The 26,459-nt window shown below is 33.4% G+C and overlaps 4 protein-coding genes across 5 annotated transcripts; 2 read left to right on the top strand and 2 right to left on the bottom strand.

Moving 5' to 3' along the window:
• The first annotated feature begins 53 nt into the window (after positions 1-53).
• On the top strand, positions 54-5,533 carry Rrp5 (Ribosomal RNA Processing 5). Its single transcript, XM_008195082.3, has 19 exons — positions 54-243; positions 292-417; positions 476-640; positions 694-970; positions 1,030-1,199; positions 1,288-1,937; positions 1,986-2,241; positions 2,292-2,517; positions 2,567-2,823; positions 2,872-3,012; positions 3,069-3,270; positions 3,321-3,609; positions 3,663-4,090; positions 4,145-4,278; positions 4,329-4,538; positions 4,594-4,722; positions 4,772-5,030; positions 5,081-5,246; positions 5,307-5,533. The coding sequence occupies exons 1-19, from the start codon at positions 163-165 to the stop codon at positions 5,467-5,469; spliced, it is 4,329 nt and encodes a 1,442-aa protein (XP_008193304.1). The 5' UTR covers positions 54-162; the 3' UTR covers positions 5,470-5,533.
• A 90-nt stretch (positions 5,534-5,623) lies between these two features.
• On the bottom strand, positions 5,624-8,143 carry LOC661503 (propionyl-CoA carboxylase beta chain, mitochondrial). Its single transcript, XM_967658.4, has 9 exons — positions 7,899-8,143; positions 7,595-7,708; positions 7,278-7,550; positions 7,114-7,233; positions 6,876-7,063; positions 6,490-6,695; positions 6,176-6,384; positions 5,930-6,128; positions 5,624-5,860 (listed from the first exon to the last, which is right to left on the bottom strand). Exons 1-9 carry the CDS (start codon positions 8,079-8,081, stop codon positions 5,739-5,741), a joined length of 1,614 nt encoding a protein of 537 aa, XP_972751.1. The 5' UTR covers positions 8,082-8,143; the 3' UTR covers positions 5,624-5,738.
• A 352-nt stretch (positions 8,144-8,495) lies between these two features.
• Drp1 (Dynamin related protein 1) lies at positions 8,496-24,483 on the top strand. Of its 2 annotated transcripts, XM_008195083.3 has the most exons (11): positions 8,496-8,693; positions 18,188-18,325; positions 18,384-18,528; positions 20,254-20,673; positions 20,723-20,970; positions 21,021-21,437; positions 21,487-21,774; positions 21,827-21,931; positions 23,441-23,693; positions 23,750-23,961; positions 24,014-24,483. In XM_008195083.3, the coding sequence occupies exons 2-11, from the start codon at positions 18,224-18,226 to the stop codon at positions 24,068-24,070; spliced, it is 2,247 nt and encodes a 748-aa protein (XP_008193305.1). In that variant the 5' UTR covers positions 8,496-8,693; positions 18,188-18,223; the 3' UTR covers positions 24,071-24,483. The 2 variants fall into 2 exon arrangements, with proteins under 2 accessions (XP_008193305.1, XP_001815130.1); XM_001815078.4 differs by lacking the exons at positions 8,496-8,693; positions 21,827-21,931 and having other exon boundaries at positions 18,183-18,325.
• An 18-nt stretch (positions 24,484-24,501) lies between these two features.
• nesd (nessun dorma) lies at positions 24,502-26,367 on the bottom strand. The gene is made up of 2 exons (XM_967696.5): positions 24,880-26,367; positions 24,502-24,833 (listed from the first exon to the last, which is right to left on the bottom strand). The coding sequence occupies exons 1-2, from the start codon at positions 26,364-26,366 to the stop codon at positions 24,614-24,616; spliced, it is 1,707 nt and encodes a 568-aa protein (XP_972789.1). The 5' UTR covers position 26,367; the 3' UTR covers positions 24,502-24,613.
• Positions 26,368-26,459: the final 92 nt, after the last annotated feature.

Here is a 26,459-nt window from a genome sequence, read left to right as displayed (position 1 = left end):
ATGATTCAAACCAACCAGACTTGGCAACAAATCCGATTCGGATTCACCGGAATTCGGGTGCATCTTTCCGACTTGTCAACTGCCATGTGCTTATTTTGGATTAAAAAGTGAATTAAACACCGTTTTTTAAAAAAAGAGTGAATTTAAAATATTTTGAGTAATATGGAGACAGAAAATTTTCCCCGAGGAGGGAAAAAAATTCAAGGCAATGGTGAACAGACGAAACGAAAACATGAGGAAAGTGTAAGTTGTTTAAAACGTTTTTAATTGTTATTATTAATTAAAAACTAGTTGTTCAAAATTGCAAAACCACCAAAAGCAAAAAAGGCCCGGAAAGAGGTTGTACCAAGAAAAGAAAAAATTACTGAAGACTTGTGGCAAGGTTCGATAAAATTACAAGGGACTTTAACATACGATGTAAGATTGTAGCCACTTGTTATAACAATGATGTCTAATAACGTAATAACACTTTTAGAGGGTACAAGACGGAATGGTAGTTCTAGCTTGCATAAGACGCTTTTCGAATTTGTCTGTGCAAGTGGAATTTCCTGGCCTTACTTACGGGGCTGTGGCTATCAACAACATTTCAGATGTATTTACCGCCTCAATAACAAAAGAACTGAAAGCAAATAATGATTTAGTAAGTACATGTTTTTGATTTGTGTTCACTTCAAACTAAATTTTTGTTTATAGTCATGTATAAACTCTGTCAGAGATATGCTTTCTGTGGGACAATTAATACCAACAAAAATATTATCTGTTAATAAAGAAGAAAAGGGCCACAAAATTCAAGCAAGCATAAATCCAAGAGACGTAAATGCTGGCCGAATACATTCTTCATTTAAAAAAGGCGCACTAATATGGGCTAACGTAGTGTCTAAACTTGATCATGGCTACGAATTAACAATAGGTGTGAACAATTGCAGAGTCTTTTTACCTTTCAAAAATACTGATGAGTCGAAAAATTACGGTAAAATAATGCAACTTATTTTAAATATTTATCCACTTGTTAAAAAAACTATGTTTTAGTACTGGGAGAGCCTTTATTCTGTGTAATACACAAAGTAGTGAGTTCCAACAGTGCAACAACTTTGTCAGTCAGCGCAAAACACGATCATGTTCATAGAGCTCTAATGCAGGATGATCTAAGCATTAGCGATCTAATTCCAGGGATGAAAGTGGATTTTTTTGTTGAAGAGGTAATTTGCGTTAGTAGCAGTTACACAACTTTTATATAATAAATAAAGAATTTTCTATTGAACGTTGCTAACTTGGTCAAAATCGTAGATATTGCCTCATGGAATTAAGGGGCAATTGGCAGAAAACTGCTACGCTTATGTGGATGAAACTTTCACATTTTCACGGATTAAAAAGGAAAGAATCAAGGAAGGAAAATCTATACCAGCGTATGTCTTGTTCGTGGAACCTGTTACTAAAGTAACATACCTTTCATTGCGTGGTCTTGAGAAATTACCTGAGCCAGAATTGACCATCGGTCAAGTTTGTTCGGCCCAAATTTTGTACAACGTGCCCAAAGGCTTATATTTGCAATTGAACCAAACTGAAACGGGTTTTATTTCGAACAAGCGTCTTTTGAAAACCTTGCCCAAAGGGGCAGATGTAGACATTGTCAGCGCCATACGAAAAAAATATCCGAATGGTAGTCGGCACCAATGTCGTGTCTTGGACTACAATCACATGCAGCAGTTGTATATTTGCACATTTGAAAAGCAAGTAATTAAGGAAAAAATATTCACTGTCAGTGACTTAAAAATAGGACAAGCAGTGACGGCACAAGTGACTAAAGTGGTTACAAATGGCTTGATTACCAAAGTGGGGCATGTGCAAGGGTTTGTGCCAAATTTGCAGCTGTCAAATGCTAAGTTCACCCAAAATATTAAAGCGAAATTTACGGTTGGGATGACTGTAAATGCGAGGTAAATTAAATATTGTTGTAAGTGTACGATAATCGGAAATTGATTTAGAGTTTTAAATATCACGGACGGGAATGTAATTCTCACACTAAAGCAAGGTTTAGTGGAGTCTGACAAGTGTTTAGCGACACTTGAACAGCTTATCCCTTGCTCTCAATATGTTGGTTTCGTCGTTCAAGTGAAAGTAGCAGGGGCGCTGGTTGCGTTTTATGGAGATATTAAAGGTTGGATCAGCAATAGAGTCTTGAACCATGCCAGTTCTGGGCATTATTTGGATCCACGTGAATATTTTTTTATAGGACAAGTGGTAGGTTTTTATGGGGAAGTTTCTATTGACATTACAAATTCGTATTATAGGTGACTGTGTGGGTTTTGGGGATCAAAAATGATAAGCTACACTTGTCGTTGAATGCGCCAAAAGGACAAAATAAACACAAGATAAAAATTGGACAAACTGACAATGGTTCAGTTACAAAGATTCATTCCGATGGACTTGATGTGAAACTTTCAAATTATGAAGTTAAAGCCACTATTCCGTTGGCACATTTGAGTACGAATTTAAGTTTGTGTCCTGTTTTATTAAGTAAGTGTAAATGAGAGTGTGAGAAAACAAGATTAAATTTTTTTGGCAGGATCTTATCAAGTAGGACAAGAGATAGAAAATATCATATGCATTAAAAATTCTGGTGTTGCACCTGTAATGAGTAGAAGAGAATTTATCGAATTAAAAAATCAAACATCCAACAAACATGCAAACAAAATTCCGAAATATCGCCACTTGAGAAAGGGGGCGTTTTTAAGATGCTCATTTGAAGGAGTTGGAGACGGCGGAATTTATGTCTCCAGCCCTATACAAGATTATCACGAAAACATATTCGTAGCAAATGATGTAAGCCTTACAAAACCTTGTAAAAAGTTTTTATAAAAAAAATTTTAGAACATAAATTACAAGCAAGGAACGTTACCCGAATTTGAAAAACAACAGTCTATTATTGCAAAAATTGTAAACCTAGAAGCTGGTATCAAAAAAATTGAGTTGTCCATTGATTGTCAAAATATGGTAAATCCAAGCCTAATTGTGAGTAGTTCTAATACCGCTTACATTTTTGTTGTTTCACGTTAGCGATATTACAGGATTCTTTAAATACACTGAGCGCAACACTTGAAGATTTAAGTTACATTTTAGAGCTTCGCAGCCAACAAAACGATAAACTTACTGAGTATAAAATCGGTCAACGAGTGAAATGTAAGGTAAAAAATGTGGATGAAGACGGAAATGAAATCGCAATTTTACCAAACGGTGTTGAGGGTAGAGTTTCCACTTATTTAAGCACATGTAAGCACGTAATTAATATTTTTTGTGGTGAAAACAGTTGTAAATTTTAGCAAATGCGAAAATTGGTTCGGTTGTGGAGGGCGTTGTTTTGGATTACAATTTTGACGAAAACTACGTCTATATTTGTTCGAACAACGCTCTTAAAGAAAAAATCAACAAGGTACAAGATGGTGTGATTGCGAAACCTTTTGGCTCGTCTTCTGTGGCAAAAGTATTGTTAATTACAAAGTTTTACGTATTGGGGGTTTTGAAACATACTCAATTCAACAAGCAGTTGGTATATTTACCCCTCTTTGAAAATGCTGTTTGTGGAAAACAAATAAAAGTTGTTGTCGATAGGTTTGTATCACGTTGCATTTATGCGTAGATCACGCTTCTTTTGTGAATTTCAGAAATGCGGGAAATAAAATCGTAGGGCTGTTGAAAAGATTCGTATTGTCTTTAAAAAAAGAAACTAAACTACAAGCAAAAAAACTGCAAAAAGGGAAGAAAGTTGAAAAGACTGTTGAAAAAGAGAAATGCATCCAGGAAGAGGAAAATGATGTGGAAGAGGACAGTGATGAAGAAATTGTGATTGAAGAAGAAGCTCTGAGCGATGAAGAAATTGTGAGTGACGAAGAAGCTCTGAGTGATGAAGAAATTGTGAGTGAGGAAGAAGCTCTTAGTGATGAGGAAATTGTGAGTGAGGAAGAAGCTCTGAATGATGAGGAAATTGTAAGTGAAGAAGAAGAAGAAGCTCTGAATGATGAAGAAATTGTGGATAAGCAAAATGAAGAATCTAAAGAAAATATCTCCGATAGCGAGGACGAGGATAGTGCTAGTACGTTACCAGTTTATTGTTGGGGTAAATATTTAGAAACATATCAATTTTCAGAACCAAAAATTACAACTCTTGATCAGTCAAGCAATGCAGAAACACCAAAGGAATCTGTTTTATCCGGCGCGCAGTCATTTTATTCGACTGAAGATAATAATTTGAAAGAAGAATCTTCTGAAGAAGAAGAAGAGGTTTGTAAAAACAAAGAGAGTGAAATACTCTTAACAATACATTGTTACAGGAGATTGACCAAAGTAAGAAGAAGAAAAAACTTACGCCAGCAGAAAGAGCAGAAATAGCAAAGAAAGAAGAAGAAAGGATTTCCAAAATAGAAAATGAATTAGCTGATTCAACGATTCCACCACAGAGCGCAGAACAGTTTGATCGACTGTTACTAGCCAATCCTAATTCGTCGAAATTATGGTTGCAGTACATGTCTATGCATATCGCGGTAATTTTTTTAGATACTCTACATACTTTACAATAGACCAAATTTTAATTTTTAGACAACTGAATTGGACAAGGCTAGAGCTGTAGGAAAACGCGCTCTGGATACAATAAATATGACGCTAGTTAAAGAGAAGTATAATGTTTGGATCGCTTTACTTAATCTAGAAAACATGTACGGAACCAAGGTGAGTAAATCAAACACATGACACGATTTTAAGCTGTTTCTTGTGTTAGGAATCGTTTGATAAAACTTTCGAAGAGGCAGTTAGATGTAACGACTCGTTGGAAATATATTTGAACGTTATACAAATGCTTGCAACATCTGGGAAGTTGCAAGAAATGGAGGAAAAAATTAAGAAAGTTAGGGCCAAGGAAAAACAAAACACTAAAATGTGGTTGGAAATAAGCCGAATTTATTATTCTTTGGGGCAATTCAAAGAGGCCCGAAATGTGAAAGAATCGGCATTGAAGTCAATTCTGGACAAAAAACGACGTAAGTTCGTTACGCTGTGTTAAAGTAATGTTACTGTACCTTATTTTCAGAATTTGATCTCATTGTGAAATTCGGAATAATGGAATTTCAGTTGGGTGAGTTAGATCAAGCGGTTGCTAATTTCGAAACAATTTTGGATACTTACCCAAGTAAGGTCAATATTTGGATTATTTACGTTGACCAGTTGGTACGAAAAAAGAACTTTGAGGCCGCAAGGTAAATTAGAAATCTCCAATGTAACGTATCTGTAGGATTTTTTCGTATTTATTTTTTTAGGAAAACTCTTGAAAGAGCCATTAGTCAAAAGTTTGCCATGAAGACTATGAAAGTGCTGTTCCAAAAGTTCATTAGTTTTGAAGAACAGTATGGGAGTCCCGAATCGGTAGAAGACATCAAAAGTAAGGCAAAAGAATATCTTGCTTCGTTGGGTGTCAAATGATACAAAGTATAAAATAATTAAGCAATTTAAATATGAAATAAACAGCAATTCATTTTATAACTAATTTGAGAATCTACCTACCCCTCCTTGACTTTAATTTTTTTTTTTTTTCATAATTTAATTACGTTCAAATGTTTGGGGTGTAAGACTTCCATAAAGATGAGTTTATTTTTATTGTTTTAGAACGTTAAAATAATTTTGTACAAGTTACAAAGATGAGCATCTGTTGTTAAAATTAAACTAGAAAATATAAAATTATAATAGACTAGTTATAAAGGCATATTGCCGTGCTTTTTTGGAGGGTTCACTAGTTTTTTTGTTGCTTGGACTTCCAAGTCTCTGCAAAGTCGCCATCTAGTTGTACGTGGCTCAATAATGTCATCGATAAAGCCTGAAAACATTAATTAATTGAGCGGTCTGTTAATAAAAAAATGTTCGTTTTTTACAGCTGTAAACGTACCTTTTTGGGCAGCAGGTATAGGGCTGTTGAACATTTCTGTATATTCATTAACATATTCTGTAACATCGCTTTCATTTCGGTGCAAAATTGATACAGCGCCCTTAGCTCCCATCACGGCAATTTCAGCTGATGGCCAAGCATAATTAACGTCTCCTCTCAAATGTTTGGATGACATTACATCATAAGCTCCACCATAAGCCTAACACATATTTCTTGTCAACTGTTAACTAAACATTTGTTACAAACTTTTCTGACAATCACGGTGAGTTTGGGAACTGTAGCTTCAGCATAAGCGTACAATAACTTCGCTCCGTGTCTGATAATTCCCGCATGCTCCTGAGAAATTCCTGGCAGAAAGCCTGGGACGTCAACTAAAGTAATAATCGGCAAATTGAACGCATCACAGAAACGCACAAATCGCGCCGCTTTTACGGACGCGTTAATGTCCAAACAACCTGAAGTTATTTACTTCATTTGTACTGTATTAAGTACTAATTAAAATTAGTTCATAAAGTGTTACTTTTATGGTAAAAACCACATTTTATGAACTACCAATTTACCAGCGGCGACTTTTGGTTGATTTCCAACGAAGCCGACAGATCTGCCATTCATTCGTGCAAATCCAACCACAATATTTTTAGCATAATTTGGCATTATCTCAAAAAATTCTCTTTCGTCCACTATGCAGTGGATTATGTCCAGCATGTCATAGGGAGCGCTAGGTTCTAGCGGAATTATTGAGTCCAGAGCCAGGACATCTAAGTCACTAGAATTTAAAATAATTTAAAGTAAAATACTACGGCCTTACTAAGGTATCGACATTTTTTTGTAAACATTTTTATCTAGAACGCTAATTTTTCGTAATTTATTTCCGGTTTACATCAAGATAATCTTATTGCAACATTTATCACGTAATATGATTAAGTGATTAAATAATTGTATTAACCTTCGATCGTCGCAAATCCTAATAGGTGCCGGGTGATTACGTGACTGAGGTAGATAAGTTAAAAAATGTCTTAATTGCAAGAGAGCGTCAATATCATTTTTAAATGACTTATGTGCATTTCCCGATATTGTTGTATGTGTTCGGGCACCACCTAATTCCTCTCTAGTGACTTCTTCGTTATTCACTGACTAGAAATGATATCAAAGCGTATAAAAAATACTTTGTTTAAACAATTTACTTTGATCACATCAGGGCCTGTAACAAACAGAAACGAAGTGTCTTCTACCATAAACACAAAATCTGTGAGCGCCGGTGAATAAACAGCGCCTCCAGCACATGGACCCATAATTAGTGATATCTGACAAAAAAATAATTATCTTAAATACAACGTAATTAATTAACCTGGGGAACAACTCCGGAGGCCAAAACATTTCTCTGGAATATATCAGCATATCCAGATAACGATTCTACGCCTTCTTGTATACGCGCGCCTCCGCAGTCATTCAGTCCAATAATTGGGGCACCGTTTACTATTGCTTTGTCCATCATTTTACAAATTTTCCTCGCATGGACACTCGAAAGACTTCCACCAAACACGGTAAAGTTTTGACTAAATATGTATACTGGGCGTCCATTAACCAAGCCATGACCTGTAACTACAGAATCGCCTGGAAACTATGTTAATAAATGAAAAGCTGTTGCAGTTTTTCCTGTGTTACTTTTTGTTTGTCCATTCCAAAATTTGTGCAAGTGTGTTCTACAAACATATCGTATTCCACAAAACTGTTGTCGTCAAGAAATAAGTGAATACGCTCGCGTGCTGTTAGTTTTCCCTATAAAATGATTAAATTGTTACGTGGACACTGCTCTCAAGCCATTGTAATTTTTTTAATTTTTTGCTCTAATGCCGAGGTAAGTACGCAACTCAACGGAAATTGAACAGTAATCGCATGCAAATAAATATTAGGAGATTCTTTAAAACAAGAAATTATGGACCTGTTATTACAATATAAAAGCACTGACCTTCTTATGTTGTTCATCGATTTTATTTAGCCCACCTCCTAAAAGAGCTTGGTTTTTGATTTGATTTATTTGTTCAGCAACCTTAGTTTTATAAGCCACATTTGTGGCACTTTTTGAACCATACCTCACAATATTTTTTGTTGTTTTTGATAATTTAAAATTCTTTAGAAAATTGGCAGACATTTTATTCTTTCACAAGTTTAGCAGCTGATACCTCGTCAATAAACAATATATTTGAGATAAGAAGAACGCAGTTTTTACCAGTTTAACGAATTCCATTAAGATTCCATTAAGGATAATTACAATAATTAAATCGTTTGATAATTTTTTGCAAGCGACTTTTTTCTCAAAACTGGATTACTTTTTTAACATTTTTTAAAGTTTCTCCCCATACAATTTGCGGAGTGTTAACATTGATTGAGTAATAAAATACATGACTATTTTGAAAGTAGTTTTTTTGCAACATTTTTTGTTTTAAACTTGGTTCAATTCTCTTAAATATTTCGATAACACGTAAGTATTTGAATATAACGCCACACTGTGCCGCTAAAATTTAATTTGAAATAAGTGTGAGGATACCAACAGAATACCAGTAAAACAACCAACAATGTCACCAAAACTAAACTGACACAAAAAATCTGATTGTCCGCTTTTCAGTTGTGGATTTAACGTTCAGAGCAATTCGTTTATTAAAATTAACGCCCAGTTTTATATTGAGTGTTGTGTGATTTTAAACGATGCTGGTATAGCTACCAGTCTGTTTAAGATTGATAGTTTAAAAACTAGCTCGCAGTATTACGGTGACGATAGCACTTTGGAAAGAGCTAGCACCATGAAATTTCCAGCGGACCAGTCAAATCACGGATGTGCGTTTTCAGCACTTTGCGACGTTGCTACGTTTCTCACAAATTATAAGAAAATAAATTATTTACTCATTTTCTTTTAAAATTCAAGTGTATTGTTATTAAAAAAAATAAAGTAAATGCAATTTCAAACTTGTTGTATCTTTGAAAGCAATGGGGGATGTAGATAGTTTACTAGTTGACACAAAAAGGTGAAACCGCCTAATAAAGGCAAAACAAAAACGAGGAGGGCATGCTACCCAATTATTTAGGGGGCAGATTCCACCTAAATAAGATAATTATTCGTTAATTTCTTCTTCAAAAACATTATTTGAAAAAAAAAGTTAATAGAACGACATACTAATTCAAACAGAGGGTTAGATGTCTTCCCAAACTTTTAGAGGATTGAAATTTTCAAGAAAGGTAGGTATTTAATGGGCTTTCATGTGGAATGGGTTAAATGCGTCGACAAAAAGAAATAGTACTAGAAAAAAATATTTAATATTATTAATAAAATGTTGACATATTTCAAACTAAGGGTTGGATGTCTTCCCAAACTTTTAGAGGGTTGAAATTTTCAGGAAAGGTAGAGTATTTAATGGGCTTTCATGTGGAATGGGTTAAATGCGTCGACAAAAAGAAATAGTACTAAAAAAAATATTTAATATTATTAATAAAATGTTGACATATTTCAAACTAAGGGTTAGATGTCTTCTTAAACTTTTAGAGGGTTGAAATTTTCAGGAAAGGTAGAGTATTTAATGGGCTTTCATGTGGAATGGGTTAAATGCGTCGACAAAAAGAAATAGTACTAGAAAAAAATATTTAATATTATTAATAAAATGTTGACATATTTCAAACTAAGGGTTGGATGTCTTCCCAAACTTTTAGAGGGATGAAATTTTCAGGAAAGGTAGAGTATTTAATGGGCTTTCATGTGGAATGGGTTAAATGCGTCGACAAAAAGAAATAGTACTAGAAAAAAATATTTAATATTATTAATAAAATGTTGACATATTTCAAACTAAGGGTTGGATGTCTTCCCAAACTTTTAGAGGGATGAAATTTTAAGGAAAGGTAGAGTATTTAATGGGCTTTCATGTGGAATGGGTTAAATGCGTCGACAAAAAGAAATAGTACTAAAAAAATATTTAATATTATTAATAAAATGTTGACATATTTCAAACTAAGGGTTGGATGTCTTCCCAAACTTTTAGAGGGATGAAATTTTCAGGAAAGGTAGAGTATTTAATGGGCTTTCATGTGGAATGGGTTAAATGCGTCGACAAAAATGGAAAGTTAATTTTGTAAGACATAAAAAAGCCAGTTGAAGCCAGTTTTGCACTTTTATGTCAATCAAATTACAATTCGTCCGAAATTCTGTATTTGTAATTATTATTTTTTATAATAATTATAATGCTTATCTCTTTCTTGGCAGCGACCTTGTGATAAGTATCTGGGTAATAATAATAAAATCACAATTCGTGCATTTTGATAAATTATAAATTTTTGAAGAACTGCTTTTCTCGTAGGTACCTTAAAACGAAAATTAGTTTATTGAAGTCGTGTTAATGAGCCGATTTTTACGAGATAAAAAGGTAAAAAGGGTATACCGATTATTTGGAAAACATTTTATTGGTCTACTTAGAATCATCCCGGCTTCCCGGCTACGCGGTATTTTCTTAGAATTTAGAGTAATCGTCTGCTACCTTATCTCTGTCTGCTATAACGAGTTATACCGATTCTCGATTCATCTGAATTTGCAGTTATTGCATGGCTTTGGTGATAGCAGGTGTATTTTGCTGAGCTTTTGCGCGAATTAATTTTGTAAGAACCTTTTTGCTTTTCGGAATCTTTTCTTTTGTTTTTAGTTTATTGGTTTTGTTTTCAGCATTTATAGTCGTTAGTTTTAGAATTTTTAGATTTTTTAGTTTTTGAATTTTTGGGTTTTTTTAGTTTTAGAATTTTTAGTTTTTAGTTTTTTATTATTATTTTTGTTGTCTACTTTAAAAAATGCCCAAGAATTTTGATTTCAAGGAATTAGCCGATTTTATCAAAAGTTTGGCTCCTAATACATCACTTACATACATCGCAAATCTACCTTTAAGTGATCGGATTATTCATGAATCTTCTATTTACATGTTCCGCCTTTCTAAACCTAGCAAACGAAGGTTAAACGATTGTAAAAATCGTATTAAGAAAATTTTGTCGCGGAACGAAGGAAACATAAAACAGTTTTTCCATAAAAAAATCGTCGAATCCAAAATCATTTCTAATAGTCCCGTTTTTTTTGATAATCATTACACTACTGAAAAAAATGATTTTTCAATTAACTCACCAGAATCCACCAATCAGTTTTCTTCTTTCGATAATTACAATGATTTCCATATTACCGATTTTTCAGTGAATGACGTTCCAAATTCAATAAAAAATTTATATAACCAACCTAATAAATCAAAATTTACTCTTTTGCCAGAAAATTCACAAAATGATATATCAATAAAACGTTTAAAACCAATGTCTTTTAAAAATTGTAATATTAAAGAAGGCACTTTTTCACTAAGTTATGAACAATTTAATGACATTAAATTTAATAATTCTTTAATTAACTATCAAATTACTGTGAGGAAGAAATTTGCAACAGTTAATAATATTTGTCCTCTTAATTTTAAAAAACACCAATCAGACAAGAAAGGAAAAAAATTTACAATTTATGCATATTGTGCACATGAAAATTGTAAAGTGTTTATCATTAAATTGTCGCCAGAAAAACATGATATTATTGGAACCGTTTTTAGTAATACACTAAATTATCGGCACGATAACCAAAAAAGGACAACTTTTGTGAGAAATTTTGAAAGACAGCTATTAGGAAATAAATTGCAGACATCGACTCCATTCATGACACGAGTTCGGGATACAAATTTTGTTCCCTCGGATCAAATTCGCGCAGGAAATTATGATAATATAAAATCCAAACATGTGTACAAAAAAATCAAGTCACAGACTCTTTCTAAATTAGATAGAGATACAGACGAATTTTTCGATCTTATAAAAATGTCGAGAGAAAACCGCCAGTATATTTATCGCGTTTTTGAGCCCCTAACAGTGTATTTATTTAGTATTGAACAGTTAGAAGTTATTAAACATGCACTGTCTCAAACAAATAATGGGTTTATAGTTTTACATTTAGATGCAACCGGAAGTGTCGTCCATTCTCCCCCTGAGACGAAAAAACGTGTTTATTATTACGCTGGAGTGGTACACATCAAAGATAAAGAACTTGTTTGTCCTGTTTTCGAAATGATAACTTCCGAACATGATGGTTATTCTATTGGTTCATGGTTACAGGCTTTTGAATCATTTATTGTTAAAAGTAAACAGCTAAAATGGCCCATTTTTTCTTATGTGGTTACCGATTTTAGTTTCGCTTTTATTAACGCCATCACCACACAGTGGAATAAAATGGATGATATTAGTGTATACTTAAATATTGTATACGATTATATAACATCAGAAACGACTGTTCGACCAAAAATCACTTTAAAATTATGTTGCGCTCATTTTATGAAATTAATAACAAATGACATTAACAAGATTTGCGGTAGCAATAAAACTCAAAAAAAATTTTTCAAACATTCTATAGCAGCTGTTTTTATGAAAACATCTTTACCTGAAGTGGAGAAGTGGTTCAAAAAGATGGTTTTAATTACTTCAAAAGAATTTTTAGATCTCGATGGGAAATTAAGCAATGTAATAAGCAAAATGTTTGATACATTAAATAATAGTAAAGATCTAGAAGACATAGATGAGGAAACTGAAACCGAAACTGAGGACACCGAAATTCCCCATACACTTTATCAAAAAAGCAAGTTTTATAGACATTTTTTCAAAATATGTGAACAAGATAAGAAAATGATTAATAGTGCAATAGATTCAGATAATATCAATATATTCTACAATCCTCTGATTTTAGATCTCATTTTAAAAAAATATTTACCAATTTTACCTCTTTGGTCAAATATTTATCCAAATTTACGTGATCGTGATAGTATTGGAAGATTTAGCAATGCGCCTGTGGAAAATTGGTTTTGTCAGGTGAAAAATAATATTTTGAAGCCAACTGGACTAAGACTTCGAAGTACTAGATTTATTCGAGTAGTTCGAGAAGTTGTCTTGAGTAAATCAAAAGAATGTGCACTTAATATAGATAAAAATCAATGTGCTATCATAAAGAAAAAGCGGATACAAACAAAAAATATTGATTTAGGATTAGAATCAGAAGAAAACTGGAACAAAAAAATTAAATCCGAAAAGAAAAAGTCATATTTTGAAAAACCAATTAACGAAATTCATCCTTCCCGTTCAAAATTCAATTCCAAAGTAAAAGAAATTAAAAACGTAGATTTTTATAATAACAATTTAATTCGAGATGACAGGTATTATACATTGGGAAACTCAGGCGTCAATTACGTTGTAGGATATTATTCTAATGCTCATCCAATGAAAGAACTTTACCTTGAAGATTTCGAGACTTTGGGAAATTTTAAAAATTTTAGAAAAATGTGGCTATCAAATTTTCTTATGGACATAAGTCTTCATGTTTTATATACAAAAAATCAACATAAAGACACTGTTCGTATCATCACAACGCATGAAACATTATCAATTTTTGAAAACACTTGTCCAAAACTTACTCACACACTAGAAGGAATTTGGTTGTTGCCTTTGTTAATAAATCAAAACCATTGGTGCTTTGTGATAATAGACTTTAATAAAAAAACATTTAGTTTCATTAACCCACTCAAAATAAGCAACCTTAATCAAACTGAAACATACTTAAAAAAATTTTTATTAGGAATTAGAGCACCAAGGCGATTTTCTTTTACGCATTGGAGATGTAATATTTTTAAACATCCTGTTCAAAAAAATGCTTACGACTGCGGTGTTTATGTTTTATTATTTGCAGAAAAATTTATAAAAGAGGAAAATCCAGATTTGTATTCGTGTTATGAACCAGAAGAATTTCGAATCATTTTAAGAAATTTGTTATTAGAAATGTCAGATGATATGGAAAATAGATGTTTGATTTGTGGGCAATTAAATTTAAATGTGACAACAGATTGGGTAGAGTGCGACTCCTGTAAGCGCTGGATCATGCTAAACTGTCTACCTCCAAGATTAGCTCCTTCTAATATTTCTGAAAATTTTACATGTTTTGCCTGTCAAAATTATCAGAACCTGTAGTTTATTTCTTTATTCTTTATTCTTTGTACCATATGATTCAATACGGGTGATTCAAAAGTGTCGTACAATCTGTTAAAGGACATCTGTCAAAGGTCAAAGGACATCAAACTGAATTGAAGGTTCCTATGGCAAAAAATTCTATTAGCCTATTTTCACAAGATAATGTTCTTTAAAGTTAAATTTTTCTTTTAATTTTTTGGTGTTTCAGATCATGTTTTTTGACTTTAGTTAGTACAAACGACACCTCTGGCAACAGATACCTGTTGAAAAAAAAACACTAGTTAATGTCTTATGATGTACGAAACAATTAAAAAACTTGCAAATTCGACAATAAATTAAACTCAACGTCATAAGAAACAAAAGTCGATACCGTTGCTAAGGAAAACAAATTAAAAAATTTTAATTAAAAATTAAGTTGCTTGAAAAAAAAGTGACTTCATTTTTATGCTTAATTGAACATCTTTTATCAGTTTATCACCATTCGAGAGTGTGTCTGCACTTTTGAATCACCCTGTCTTATACCTAATTTTTAATAAGTGGTGGCTATGAAAACAAAAATTATGACAACGTGGGTGTAATTTCAATTTTTGGTCTAATAAATTGTATGAGATTTGTCATTAATTCACAAAAAGTGGCGCTGAGCTTGTTTTACACTGATTTGAAATATGTACTTTCTGTTTCAAAACTATAGAAATATAGAACTAAAAAATACATTTTATCAACCTTATTAAAAAAAATCGGTAAAATGCGATGTTAGCATTTTCGTAATTTTGCAACAGGGAGTTATCATTGAATGCCACTAAGGGTTAGTTGCATAATTAAACAACACTGTCCCCGGTCATTCCTTGGAAGGGTGACTGGATAATGTCATGCCAAAAACATCGCAACTAACTCGTCTTTTGAAGAAGACGCGGTCCCGTTCACTATTAGTGGCCGTTAGGTCTGGTCAGAGGCTGTCGATGCGACCTGAAAACTCTGACACTTGGGTGATGACATTACCACCATACCCATATTTATTTATTTATTTTTACCACAGAGAGGCAAAAATGAAAAAAACAGACAAAAGGAAAATAGTTCGTACTGAAAAAATTATTAAAACTGTGTGACAAGTAGTAGAGAAAACACTGACTTGTTTACCTATACCGGTGGGACACGGGGGGACAAACCTTATTGCCAAAATGGCAACGTTGCAGGTTCATAATTTGAGGTGAACTACATCACAAAAGCATGATTTTTGTGTATAACAAGAATCTGTGATACAACTGAACACTACTTACAAAATTTGAGTGTAAAGCCTTCATTATTTCATAATTTTCATACAGAACAAATGTTAAAAGTGTTAGCTAGAAGCTAAGCTATAAAGTTTTAAAACTTTTGTTTTCTATTGCCACTGTTTATTAGAAATTAAATCTATCATACGGTATTACTCCGCTTTTATTGTTGAAGCACAGTAATTTTTAGTTTATCTAGGCTTGGGCATTAGTGCATGTTGCATAGGTAACAGTGGCGTTCGTTCTTATTTATTAGATAAAATCCAAGATTTTTAAAATTTCCAGATAGTAAAACTGGGGACGAGCAAAATGGAGATTATGTATTTGTTTTAGTAATTTTAATTTTGGAAATTTTAGAAATACTACACAATTTTTTAGTTATTTGTTCGGTGCTTGCATGATATGGCTTATATTTTTTTAAATAAGAATTAATTTTAAGTTTCCTCTCTCAGAATTAGTGCCTTGTCGCGGCGAGAGAGCTTACCGAGTAATATTTATTAAAGACATTCCATAAATAAGGTAACTAATATTACTTAAATATTAATTAATTTTTAGTATTTTCTTACTGTGTAAATATTACTCGAACAAAACTAATTAAGGTTCCTTTACAAAAAAGTACTAACTCTCTGCGTTTGACAGAAAAGAACGTTTGAAAGTAATCAATCACGGAAGGCCTTGTTCCAAAAATAGGTAGAACGAATAACAAAAGTGTGGACTCGAATTATTTTTCGTTCTTTGTAACATGCCTGCCTATACCTGGAAGCGAGCTTCTGGGATTGGTCAGTTTGAAACCTCTGTATCACTTAAATGAAAAATAAATGGCCTACTTTTTTTGAATTTTTATCATCTCTATTGCTTTTCTACCAGCACATTTCCGCTGGGAAGTGAGTTCTGGACCACGCTGTATAAATTACTTTTAAATTACCTATTAAAGATAGCTTTGTTGCATAAATTTATCACATTATTTTGTGAAATAAATATTAAGCTTTTCCAAAGATGAATTCAGCAGCTCTAGAAAGGTGTAACAATTTGTCTAATAATTTTTGTTTTAAGGTATCTACGAGATAAATGTTTTCCAAATAATCGGTAAACCATTTTTACCTTTTTATCTCGTAAAGATGGGCTCATTAACACGACTTTAATAAACTAATTTTCGTTTTAAGGTACCTACGAGAAAAACAGTTCTTCAAAAATTTATAATTTATCAAAATGCACGAATTGTGATTTTATTATTATTACCCAGATACTTATCACAAGATCGCTGCCAAGAAAGAGAAAATTTCAACCCTGTAAAAGTTTGGGAAGACATCCAACCCTTAGTTTGAAATATGTCAACATTTTATTAATAATATTAAATATTTTTTTCTAGTACTATTTCTTTTTGTCGACGCATTTAACCCATTCCACATGAAAGCCCATTAAATACTCTACCTTTCCTGAAAATTTCAACCTTCTAAAAGTTTGGGAAGACATCCAACCCTTAGTTTGAAATATGTCAACATTTTATTAATAATATTAAATATTTTTTTTAGTACTATTTCTTTTTGTCGACGCATTTAACCCATTCCACATGAAAGCCCATTAAATACTCTACCTTTCCTGAAAATTTCAACCCTCTAAAAGTTTGGGAAGACATCCATCCCTTAGTTTGAAATATGTCAACCTTTTATTAATAATATTAAATATTTTTTTAGTACTATTTCTTTTTGTCGACGCATTTAACCCATTCCACATGAAAGCCCATTAAATACTCTACCTTTCCTGAAAATTTCATCCCTCTAAAAGTTTGGGAAGACATCCATCCCTTAGTTTGAAATATGTCAACCTTTTATTAATAATATTAAATATTTTTTTTAGTACTATTTCTTTTTGTCGACGCATTTAACCCATTCCACATGAAAGCCCATTAAATACTCTACCTTTCCTGAAAATTTCATCCCTCTAAAAGTTTGGGAAGACATCCATCCCTTAGTTTGAAATATGTCAACCTTTTATTAATAATATTAAATATTTTTTTTAGTACTATTTTTTTTGTCGACGCATTTAACCCATTCCACATGAAAGCCCATTAAATACTCTACCTTTCCTGAAAATTTCATCCCTCTAAAAGTTTGGGAAGACATCCAACCCTTAGTTTGAAATATGTCAACATTTTATTAATAATATTAAATATTTTTTTCTAGTACTATTTCTTTTTGTCGACGCATTTAACCCATTCCACATGAAAACCCATTAAATACTCTACCTTTCCTGAAAATTTCATCCCTCTAAAAGTTTGGGAAGACATCCATCCCTTAGTTTGAAATATGTCAACCTTTTATTAATAATATTAAATATTTTTTTTAGTACTATTTTTTTTGTCGACGCATTTAACCCATTCCACATGAAAGCCCATTAAATACTCTACCTTTCCTGAAAATTTCATCCCTCTAAAAGTTTGGGAAGACATCCAACCCTTAGTTTGAAATATGTCAACATTTTATTAATAATATTAAATATTTTTTTCTAGTACTATTTCTTTTTGTCGACGCATTTAACCCATTCCACATGAAAGCCCATTAAATACTCTACCTTTCTTGAAAATTTCAACCCTCTAAAAGTTTGGGAAGACATCTAACCCTCTGTTTGAATTAGTATGTCGTTCTATTAACTTTTTTTTTCAAATAATGTTTTTGAAGAAGAAATTAACGAATAATTATCTTATTTACAAGATACAAGTTTGAAATTGCATTTACTTTATTTTTTTTAATAACAATACACTTGAATTTTAAAAGAAAATGAGTAAATAATTTATTTTCTTATAATTTGTGAGAAACGTGGCAACGTCGCAAAGTGCTGAAAACGCACATCCGTGATTTGACTGGTCCGCTGGAAATTTCATGGTGCTAGCTCTTTCCAAAGTGCTATCGTCACCGTAATGCTCGCAGTAATCGATATTTTTGGAAATCGACCGGTTATAAAGACAATGGAAGCTTTAATTCCTGTTATCAATAAATTGCAAGACGTTTTTAACACCGTCGGATCAGATGCCATTCAATTACCCCAAATTGTGGTCTTGGGATCACAAGTAAGTTAATTTTAATCAAGCTTCATTCCTGAATTGGTTTACATAACCTATCTTGCAGAGTTCGGGCAAGAGTTCAGTGATTGAAAGCTTAGTTGGAAAGTCGTTTTTACCAAGAGGAACAGGGATTGTTACAAGAGTACCCCTTATTTTACAATTAGTTTATTGTCCTAAGGATGATAGGGAGCACAGAGCTGCAATCGATGGTAAGTAAACTGCTGTGATTCGTTGATTCCAAACGTTAAAATTTGAAAAAATGTAGTTTTGTTTAGCTATTTGTTTGTCAAAATGTAAATTACTTGGGTACGTTATCATAAAAAGTAATCTAATGATTCACACTACTGAATATGAAAGGAATCCAAGTATGGATTTCGTGGCCACTTCTACTATTTGTTGACCCGTTTTAACTGTGCTCATGCTTATTTATTTCATGCTTGTATTATAACATTCTTAAAATTAAAATCCACATACGGATATTTTATTGCATATTTTTAAAGTAGTACACTATTTTACTGTGATTTTAAAATTAAATTGGCAATATTGACTATCAAATGACGTCACACTTTTGTGGCCAATTGTTATTAGTTTCAGAGCACATAGAAAGTCACCTAAAACAATCTAATACCACCAATAACACTAGCCTGCGATGGTTGAGTTTTTATTATTTTTCCAACATTCAGCTGAAGTCGGAACAAATAGTGAAAAAGCCCATCAGTACTTCTTTCAATTCACAATTGAGATTATGAAGGAAAAAACACAAACATAATATTACGTTAAAACGTAAAAAACCGGAGACTCATAAGTTCGAAAAAAAAACAATAAATTTACCACAAACAATGGTTTATTAAACGTTAAACTTAACCATTTTTTTTCAAGTCACATCAAAGTTTGTAATAGATTTTGTTTAAAAAAATGTATACTCAAGCAGTGATTTTATTCGATCATATGTAGTACATACAAAAAATAACTGTTCGAGAAAAAATCCTCGAGTGATAAGAAATCTTTTGAAATTAGAATTCAAAAAAAAAAATTAATCATTTTGCTATTATTATTTATTGTTTTCCTTATTTTTTTAATTAAAAGTTTTGATCTAATTTACCAGTACATTATTGTTTCTAGAAATCTGTCCTAATTATCAAAAATCTCTACATTCTCTTGAACAATTTCTCTTTAATTTATGGATGATAGTTACAAGCTATTGTATAAAATTTTGTCTTCAGAACAATAGGTGAGTCGGGCAACAGATTTCTAAAATGGAAACAAAAAACAACTGTTACGGAATTAGACTTTTTTTTTAAAGAAAAAAGTTTCTGTTTTATTTTATTCCTGAGTGATTTTATTATCAATTTTTTAATCTAAGTAGTAGAAGTGCACTTCAGACTATGAGTATGATAACAATAAATCAATCAATTAATGAATTAATGGTAATAATAATAGTGATACACAACAATACCAATACGGATTGACAAATATAATTGAAAATAATGAAAATATTTTCTTTTCATGAATGACAATTGTTTCAAAAGAATATTTCCTATCAAAAAATTGTGATTTTTGTCATTTCCGAACTATGTAAATTTTACGAAAAATTTCTTTTTACATTTTTTTAATGTTAAGAACCTTTTACCTTAAAACTAGCATATGTTGATCCAAATTTCCAGTTTATTAACTATGATAGAACGGTAAATTTAATTACATTTTAGTTACAATTAATTATATTTATATTTTATTTTGTAAACTAAATTATTAATTAATCATAACAGTAGTGTTTTTGCTTTTTATAGCACAATAAATTCTAATCACAATTTTGATAGAGCGTAAAGAGTTATGTTTTGTTTTTCGTTTTATTTTATTACTAAAATTCACTTGAAAAAAAAGCACAATATCGAAAAATACCGTTTGTATTGTGTTTAAAACACAATGACTTTTAGGGACAATGGATGTGGAAGAGTGGGGCGTTTTTCTACATTGCAAAAGCAAAATTTTCAAAGACTTTGAAGAAATCCGTCAGGAAATCGAGAACGAGACCAACAAAATTGCTGGAAGTAACAAAGGCATTTGTGCCGAACCCATCAATTTGAAAATTTACTCTACAAAGGTTGTGAATTTAACTTTAGTGGATTTACCGGGCATTACCAAGGTACCAGTCGGAGACCAGCCTCCAGACATTGAACAACAAATTCGCGAATTAGTCCTAAAATACATCGCTAATCCAAATTCAATAATATTAGCTGTAGTAACGGCAAACACAGACATGGCGACTTCCGAAAGCTTAGCAATCGCGAAAGATGTTGATCCTGATGGTCGCAGAACATTGGCTGTCGTTACGAAACTTGACTTAATGGACGCAGGTTTTTATTTTGCTTTTCTTAATGATAACATTACGAAAAAAAATTCTAGGTACTGACGCCATTGATATTCTTTGCGGCCGAGTTATTCCAGTAAAATTAGGCATAATCGGTGTCGTAAATCGCTCACAACAAGATATTATGAACAACAAATCGATAAAAGAGGCCTTAAAAGACGAAGCGACATTTTTACAAAGCAAATATCCCACTTTAGCCACTCGCAACGGTACTCCCTACCTTGCCAAAACCTTAAATAGGCTTTTAATGCACCACATTAGAGACTGTTTACCTGACTTGAAGGTAAGTCTTGTACAAATTAGCTTGATTTGGTAAAGTAACAAGCGTTTCAGACTCGCGTGAACTTAATGATGTCCCAGTTCCAATCACTGCTTAACTCATACGGCGAAGATATTTCCGATAAGAGCAAAACTTTGCTCCAGATTATCACAAAATTCGCCTCAGCTTACTGCTCCACAATTGAAGGCACTGCCCGAAACATTGAAACGACTGAATTGTGTGGAGGGGCGAGAATTTGCTACATTTTTCACGAGACTTTCGGGAGGACTTTAGACTCGATCCACCCCTTGGCCGGTTTGACAAAAATGGATATTTTAACCGCCATTCGGAATGCAAATGGGCCTCGACCTGCCCTTTTCGTCCCGGAAGTTTCCTTCGAATTACTAGTCAAGAGGCAAATCCGACGTCTTGAAGAACCATCACTGCGTTGCGTTGAATTAATCCACGAAGAAATGCAACGTATTATACAAGTAATTAATAACGTTTTCCCCAAAGTTGTGCTTCAGTGTCCGTTTTTAGCATTGTGGAAGCGAAGTGCAGCAAGAAATGCTGCGGTTTCCCAAACTGTACGAAAAAATCGTAGATGTTGTAACACAGTTATTGCGGAGACGTCTTCCGACGACCAACCAAATGGTGGAAAATTTAGTGCAAATCGAATTGGCGTATATTAATACCAAACATCCCGATTTTTATAAAGAAATAGCAATGGTGCCATCGATGATTAAATCCGGGGACGGATCTCGTCCAAATCGACCAAAGAGTATGCTAATCAAACACCATAATACAGTGGCGGAGACTTCCGAGTTGGTATGTTTTAATGTTTTGTAAATTTTTGCACAATTTTAGTTGTTTTCTATAGATTGCACGTGGTGCTGTAGAAGCATCTGACCAAGCCGATTTCTTTAATTATCTCTTTCGAATATTGCCCGTGTCTAGTTATAATGACTTCATGAACGCTGTTCAGGTATATATTTTATTAGTTGCAAAACTAATACCAAATACGTGTGTGACGTTTTTCATCGCAAATCATAATCTCGCGAATTAAGTAAATCCATTCTAAAAATAACATTATTAGAGTTTTCGAATGTGTCATAAATATTCACGATTTCACAACGTTCAAAAAATTATCAATGCAATTAAATTTTTGTAAAACGTGTTTCAATTAAAACAAATGTTTTTTAGAGATCGAGTTTTATACATTTAAAAAATTATGGATTTAAGATACGAACTTTTTAATAAGTTCCAATGATTTAGATGTTTCCATTTATATAATAACTGAAAAGAAATCTTGTTTAGTGTCTTATGACTTTATTATACTTTTTACATGTGGTATATAAGAATTAATAATAATTAGTAAATAATTTGCATTACTTGAGTCCTAATTTTTAAAAAGAGACTAAGAATTCAATGCAAATACTGATTTGTATTTAAGATACATTTCTTCTTTAGCCTTAAATTATTTGTCGTGTATGTAATTGATTATCCGGAAAATGGACATCTTGGAAAGCCATATTAAAGTAAAAAAGAAGAATAAAACACAAAGAAAATTATCTTATTTGTTACAAAATTGAAATATTTTGCAGTGACATTACTGCTTTATGTAGAAAACTAACAATTACTAACATATTTTGCTAACTTTTTTTAAGTCAATAACATTAGTGCTGTCTTAATTTGAATACACACTGTAGGGTATTCCCAGTTTTACACAGTACGTGAAAAAATCACAGACATACACTTCATTTAGCGGTCAACAGAAAAAATTAAATATTTTTTTTGTCAAAATATTTAAAACTAATGTCTACACTTTTCTAATTTCGATTTTGTAAACAGTTGTTTAGTTTGTTACTTACTTAACACATCTTATTACTTTGGAATAAGAAGGAAATAATTAAAATACACTCACCTTTTGACAAAATCAGTATGTGTGCTTTTAAATTTCCTTTATTTCTCCCCGTAGATACATTCCTTTGGCACACATTAACTACTCGAATGTTTAAAAACCGCGCACTAATAAATGCCTGTTTTAAGCACCCGAAAATTCGCAATATGCATTAAAGATAGTTTTATATTTTGAAAATCATAATTAGAAATATGTTGATTTTTATTTAATTTTAATAAAGTTATTCGGCGTCCGTTCACAACAAGAAGTAACAAACTGAATAAAATTATGCAGCACACCAATGTGTAAATATCGATAGATCAACAAAAAATATTGTAATCTGTTTACGTATTAATTATTGTTTTTTCTGTTACATTACTTTGTTGGGGACCTAAAATATACAGGGATCAGAGAGATTTTAGTTAAAACCGCCATCCTGTCGTCCTTGGTTTCCTACTTGCGAAATATATTTTTTTTTTTTTTTAAATTACGAAAGTTGTAAGGCACTTTTTTGCGTAGAATTTAACAACGTAGTCACCGATTTTGTTGTGCTTACAACTAGGGTGTGTGATTATTTGCGAAAATGTCTTTCAGGTGCGTTCTTCGAGCAACCCTCACTTGAATGAAGATGCGACAACTTGGGTGTCTAATTTAACCTCCTCCCAAAACGGAACGGATACCGCTCTGACGAATCACATCAGCGGTGTGCCCGAAAGCGTAAAAAATGAGGAGATAAAATCAGTTCTTAGTCCTGTGAAACCTGTCAATTTGTTACCACAAGTTCCAATCAACAGCAGTTCGTTCAGAAAGCTTTCTGAGAATGAGGAACACGACTGTGAAATTATTGGTATTTATTTATTTGTTTTTTTTTCAGTGTTAGGGATTCTATCTAATATTTTGCAGAACGCTTGATTAAATCGTATTTCTACATCGTTCGTAAATCAATTCAGGATACAGTCCCGAAGGCGGTAATGCATTTCTTAGTGAATTTTGTTAAAGACAATTTGCAATCCGAGTTAGTGACACATTTGTATAAAGCTGACAATGCTGATCAGTTGTTGGACGAGTCTGAGCACATTGCTCAGAGACGCAAAGAAGCCGCAGATATGTTAAAAGTGAGTTGCTCCAGCTTTGTAAGACTGGTTTGCTGTAACAATTATGTTTCAGGCACTTCAAAAAGCTGCACACATCATTAGCGAAATTAGAGAAACACACATGTGGTAAACTTGCAGCCATATTCTCCCTAGTCAAGAGTAAGCGTGTACTGGCCCTCGATGTTAAAGCTGTATTTAATCTTTACTTAAAAGGATAAGAGTAACACTGAACGATTTCGGAATGTCTTGTTCAAAAACTTCATAAAGCGAAAACGGATATTTGTTGAAGTTTTATAAAAATTTAATTACCTTCCTGTAAATAATTGTACAATTTTTATCAATTCTGACATCTTTGTAAAGTTCATCGATTCTCATTTTGGTCTGATATTAGACTTGTTACTCTCTTTTTAGTTGGTGCATTACTGTAGAAATCACTTTTTGATGTTACACGCGCCATAGTTGTATTTCCTCGTATTTCAATATTTTTGATGCATTTTTGTTCTAGCCTAGTTGCGCATCAATAAATTATTGATTTGGTACAAATTTTCTTAAACCCGACAGTCAGCAGTAACAAAATGTATTTAAACAAAAATCAACAATCATGTAATAGTGGATTAACATAAATAGGCTATTCGAGTATTATAAGAGAAAGCAAAAGATAATAAACAAGCTATCAAATTGTAGCAGGAGAGCTTCTCCCGTCGCAGTTATTCTCAATCACAGTGGTTTGAAGAGTGTCCATTTCTTCATCAGAATCAACACAAATCGTCGGATCGGAATCGGGGTTCTCGAACAAGTTTTCAATCGGTTTCAACTTAGATTTCTGGTTGATAACAGCGTCGCCTTTCGCATTATTGTCCCCGCTTATAAATTCCATTTGCAGTTGTGGAATTCTGGAAATTAAAATTAAAATTGCACCAACTGTGAGAAATATCTTACATGTTTAACGTATCAAAATCGCCAACTTTTTGATGACTATCATCAATATTATTCTCAGTTTCGACGCAAATCCCGTATTCTTTGCAATTCTGAATTGCCACTTTTGTCGCTTTCACGCAACAGTTATCGTAGATTTTCAGACCTAAATTGCAGTTGTGAATTTCGGTGCTCTCCATGGTTACGTTGGACCCCGAATTGCCGACAATTGCGGTACTAAAGTGACTAATTTCGCAGTTTATTGTTTGCAAATTCGCTCCATTCAATATGAGGATTCCCTGATGAGTTGATGATTTTCCATCCCCATATATTCGACAGTTGATTAAGGTAAGTTGGCCCCCGCGGACGATTATTCCACACTGAGGGGACGACGCGTCAATGGTCATATTTTCAATAACGACGTTCCCGCCTCTAAAATCCAGCATCACGTCCTCTGTTTTGGAGCTTAATATTGTGTTTTCTGTCGCGGAGACTCCTTTTAACAGCCCCCCATGTTCCAGTGCCCCAGTGACTGTGATCATGTGTTTGCCTTCTTTCACAATGAATACATCATTTGGATTGGCATAATCTAAAGTTGAGGATAACTGTGGCGAAAACCTTACAATCTCAGTTGGGTACGAGGCTTTAATTTTTTGTAAGAACTCAATGCTGTCATCTAGCGTATTTTCGGCTTGAATCACCCAAATGTTCTGTTTGGTGTCATCGTGAGCTGGAACCATCTCTTTCTGTTTCTTGATGACAACCTTCCTGAGCATTGGGTTCTCTAAAATGTCCATTTCTCCTTTAATTTCCATCAGACGAATGTGGAGCTCCGACAACTGTTCAACCGTGGGGTCGTTGACAGCAGCATTATCCCCATCACAGCTCTCCAAATCGTCAAGTTCAGACTCCAGTTGCTCCCTTTTCTGCTCCAGTCTCTTGGCTTCACTCATCAGGGAGTGCAAGCGCTCGGCGGTGACCCGTGGTATCACCCCGTTTTTCAGGTCATAGTACAGCCTCAAGCGGGGCTCCAGATGCTTGCTTTTCCAGTCACCCTCATCATCCTCTTCGAAATCCCACGGCATGACCAAATTGTGATAGAAAAACCGCAGCATGTCCAGCACGTTCGCAGTGGAGTGCAAGTTAATGGCAACGCTCTTATCTTGCGCTTTCGTGGGCCACAGCTGGATCAGGGGCACCCAGTGCTTCTCAGGAATGTGGATGTCGTCCTGGACAGCCAAGACCTTGACCAGCGCTGTCATCTCCTTGAAACTCACGTCCAGGACGAAAACCAGCACCACCGTCGGAAAGGCGATATTGAGGGCCTCGCAGGTTTTGCGCTGGATTTTCCAAACCGCCTGCCACCCGTTCGGATCCAGGGTTAAGTCCAGGTAGAAGCCCCACTCGTTAGCGATGGCAGAGGCCGGCAGAACTTCATAGCCCCCAAGCACCTCATTGTATTCTTGCAAACGCTGTTGCAGGCTTTTATCAAACGTTATCACCTGGTCCATTTTACTCAACGCTTGAAATTTTTTCACGTTTTAACTTTTAACGGCTACAAATTTTAAATTTGTGTCACTGCTCTGGTGACAAACCAAACAATC

Source organism: Tribolium castaneum, chromosome 5 (genome assembly GCF_031307605.1).
Source record: "Tribolium castaneum strain GA2 chromosome 5, icTriCast1.1, whole genome shotgun sequence".
Classification (NCBI taxonomy): Eukaryota; Metazoa; Arthropoda; class Insecta; order Coleoptera; family Tenebrionidae; genus Tribolium; species Tribolium castaneum.
Note: the sequence above shows the minus strand (reverse complement) of the source record. Positions and strands in the feature narration are given on the sequence as shown.